The following is a 1,552-nucleotide window of genomic DNA, read 5'->3' as shown; positions in this document are numbered from 1 at the left end:
GCCTCCCGTCTGTGCCGGCCAAGCACAGCGGGGGGCAATACAAGATCAACAGGAACCCCACACTACCCCCCGAGCTGCCCCCCGACCACGACCACGCATACGAAAATCCAGGAGTAGTCTTTAAAAATTGAAAGATTACCTTATCGGCATTCCTCGTTGTTCCACTTCTTATGACTCTCACTAAAAGCATATTTCGATTAAACGAAATTCATTAATTAACCCTTAGGCAGATCCTTGCGTCCAGCGACACGAACCTTACTTAACTAGCCGACGCGGACAGTAACCGGGCGTGTCGGTTAATTCAAAATCTACTAAAGAATAAAAATAAATAATAAATCTACTCAAAATCTACGAAAGATTAACTGGAGGAATAAAACATCAATTAGTTAAAATATCGGAAATAAAAAAGGGTGTACGAGCCTGGATCGAGTAAAGAAAGTTATAGACAATCTAAAGAAGACTGGTCGAAATAACTATTCGGAGGATCTACTTCAACAGAAACTTACTTACGTTACACGATTGTGGGACGAAGCTTTCGATCGCTGGGCGATCTCAAGAAAGCGGTCCAAGTGTCTAAACGTAAGGAGTATGAGTTTTTCTCCGAAAACCGTATGGAGATGGAAGAAGACGCCTTCCTGGATTTCCAGAATTATGTCGCCCAGGAGCTGACAAGAATAAAGGAGTTAAACAATCCAGGACCGTCGAGAAAATCTGGTCCACGATATAATATGCCAATTGAGCTCCCTCAGCAGCGTTTACCAAAATATAGTGGGGATCCAGAGAAATGGGATCATTTCAAGGATTTGTTCACGTCTGGCGTCATCAATAACGAATGCCTGTCAGACGTGCAACGGTTGCATTATCTGAACGCCTGCTTAGAGGGCAGAGCTCTCGCTGCAATTTCGCAGCTGGATATTACCGAGGACAACTTTGATATAGCGTGGACCACGCTCAAAAATGATTTTGGTCTACCTCGCTTCACTACCGCCCGGCTGCTCGATCGGTTGGCCAAGCTCAAGCGAATCCGCAAAGGTGACCTCGCTAGCTTGGAACAGGTCACGGTCGGATTTAAACAGGCTGTGGCGGCTCTAGAGAAGCGAGGAAAATTCGAAGAGTTGTGGAAGTGGATGCTTGTGCATCTAATAAAACTCCAACTCGACGATGAACTAGCATGGGCATGGGAGACGTCGTTGAAGCTCTCCAAGGATTACCCTTCGTATGACGAAGTGATGACGTTCTTGGAGACGCAAACACGCGCATTGACTGCGATAGAAGGAAATCAACGCCGAACCAAGCCCGAATCAACAGGAAAGACCCGTATCCAGACGCATAACACCGTGGTCCAGGCGCGCCCTGCGCCGACAACGGTGTGCGTATTCTGCGGACAAGGGCATGAGCTGCAACATTGTGCAAAGTTCTTACAGCTGGACACGACAGTGCGCTGGAACTATGTAAAGAAAAGCAATTGTTGCACTAAGAGTCTCGATTGAACCGTTGTCGAGTAGAGACGTGTTTTCGTCGAGCTCTACCTATTGGTGTTTACGAGTAGTGT

The 1,552-nt window shown here is 46.7% G+C and overlaps 1 protein-coding gene across 1 annotated transcript; it reads left to right on the top strand.

The window, feature by feature from the left end:
• The first annotated feature begins 617 nt into the window (after positions 1 to 617).
• On the top strand, positions 618 to 1,490 carry LOC144477957 (uncharacterized). The gene has a single exon (XM_078195683.1). It carries the CDS (start codon positions 618 to 620, stop codon positions 1,488 to 1,490), a length of 873 nt encoding a protein of 290 aa, XP_078051809.1.
• The last annotated feature ends 62 nt before the right edge of the window (positions 1,491 to 1,552 follow it).

The sequence above is a fragment of the Augochlora pura genome, unplaced genomic scaffold (assembly GCF_028453695.1).
Source record: "Augochlora pura isolate Apur16 unplaced genomic scaffold, APUR_v2.2.1 APUR_unplaced_5582, whole genome shotgun sequence".
In the NCBI taxonomy this organism is placed as follows: domain Eukaryota; kingdom Metazoa; phylum Arthropoda; class Insecta; order Hymenoptera; family Halictidae; genus Augochlora; species Augochlora pura.
The sequence above is the reverse complement of the archived record's forward strand: the minus strand, read 5'-3'. Positions and strand labels throughout refer to the sequence as shown.

Coding starts and splice junctions, on each gene's coding strand:
- LOC144477957 (XM_078195683.1), top strand. CDS start 618: ATGGAAGAAGACGCCTTCCTGGATTTCCAGAATTATGTCGCCCAGGAG.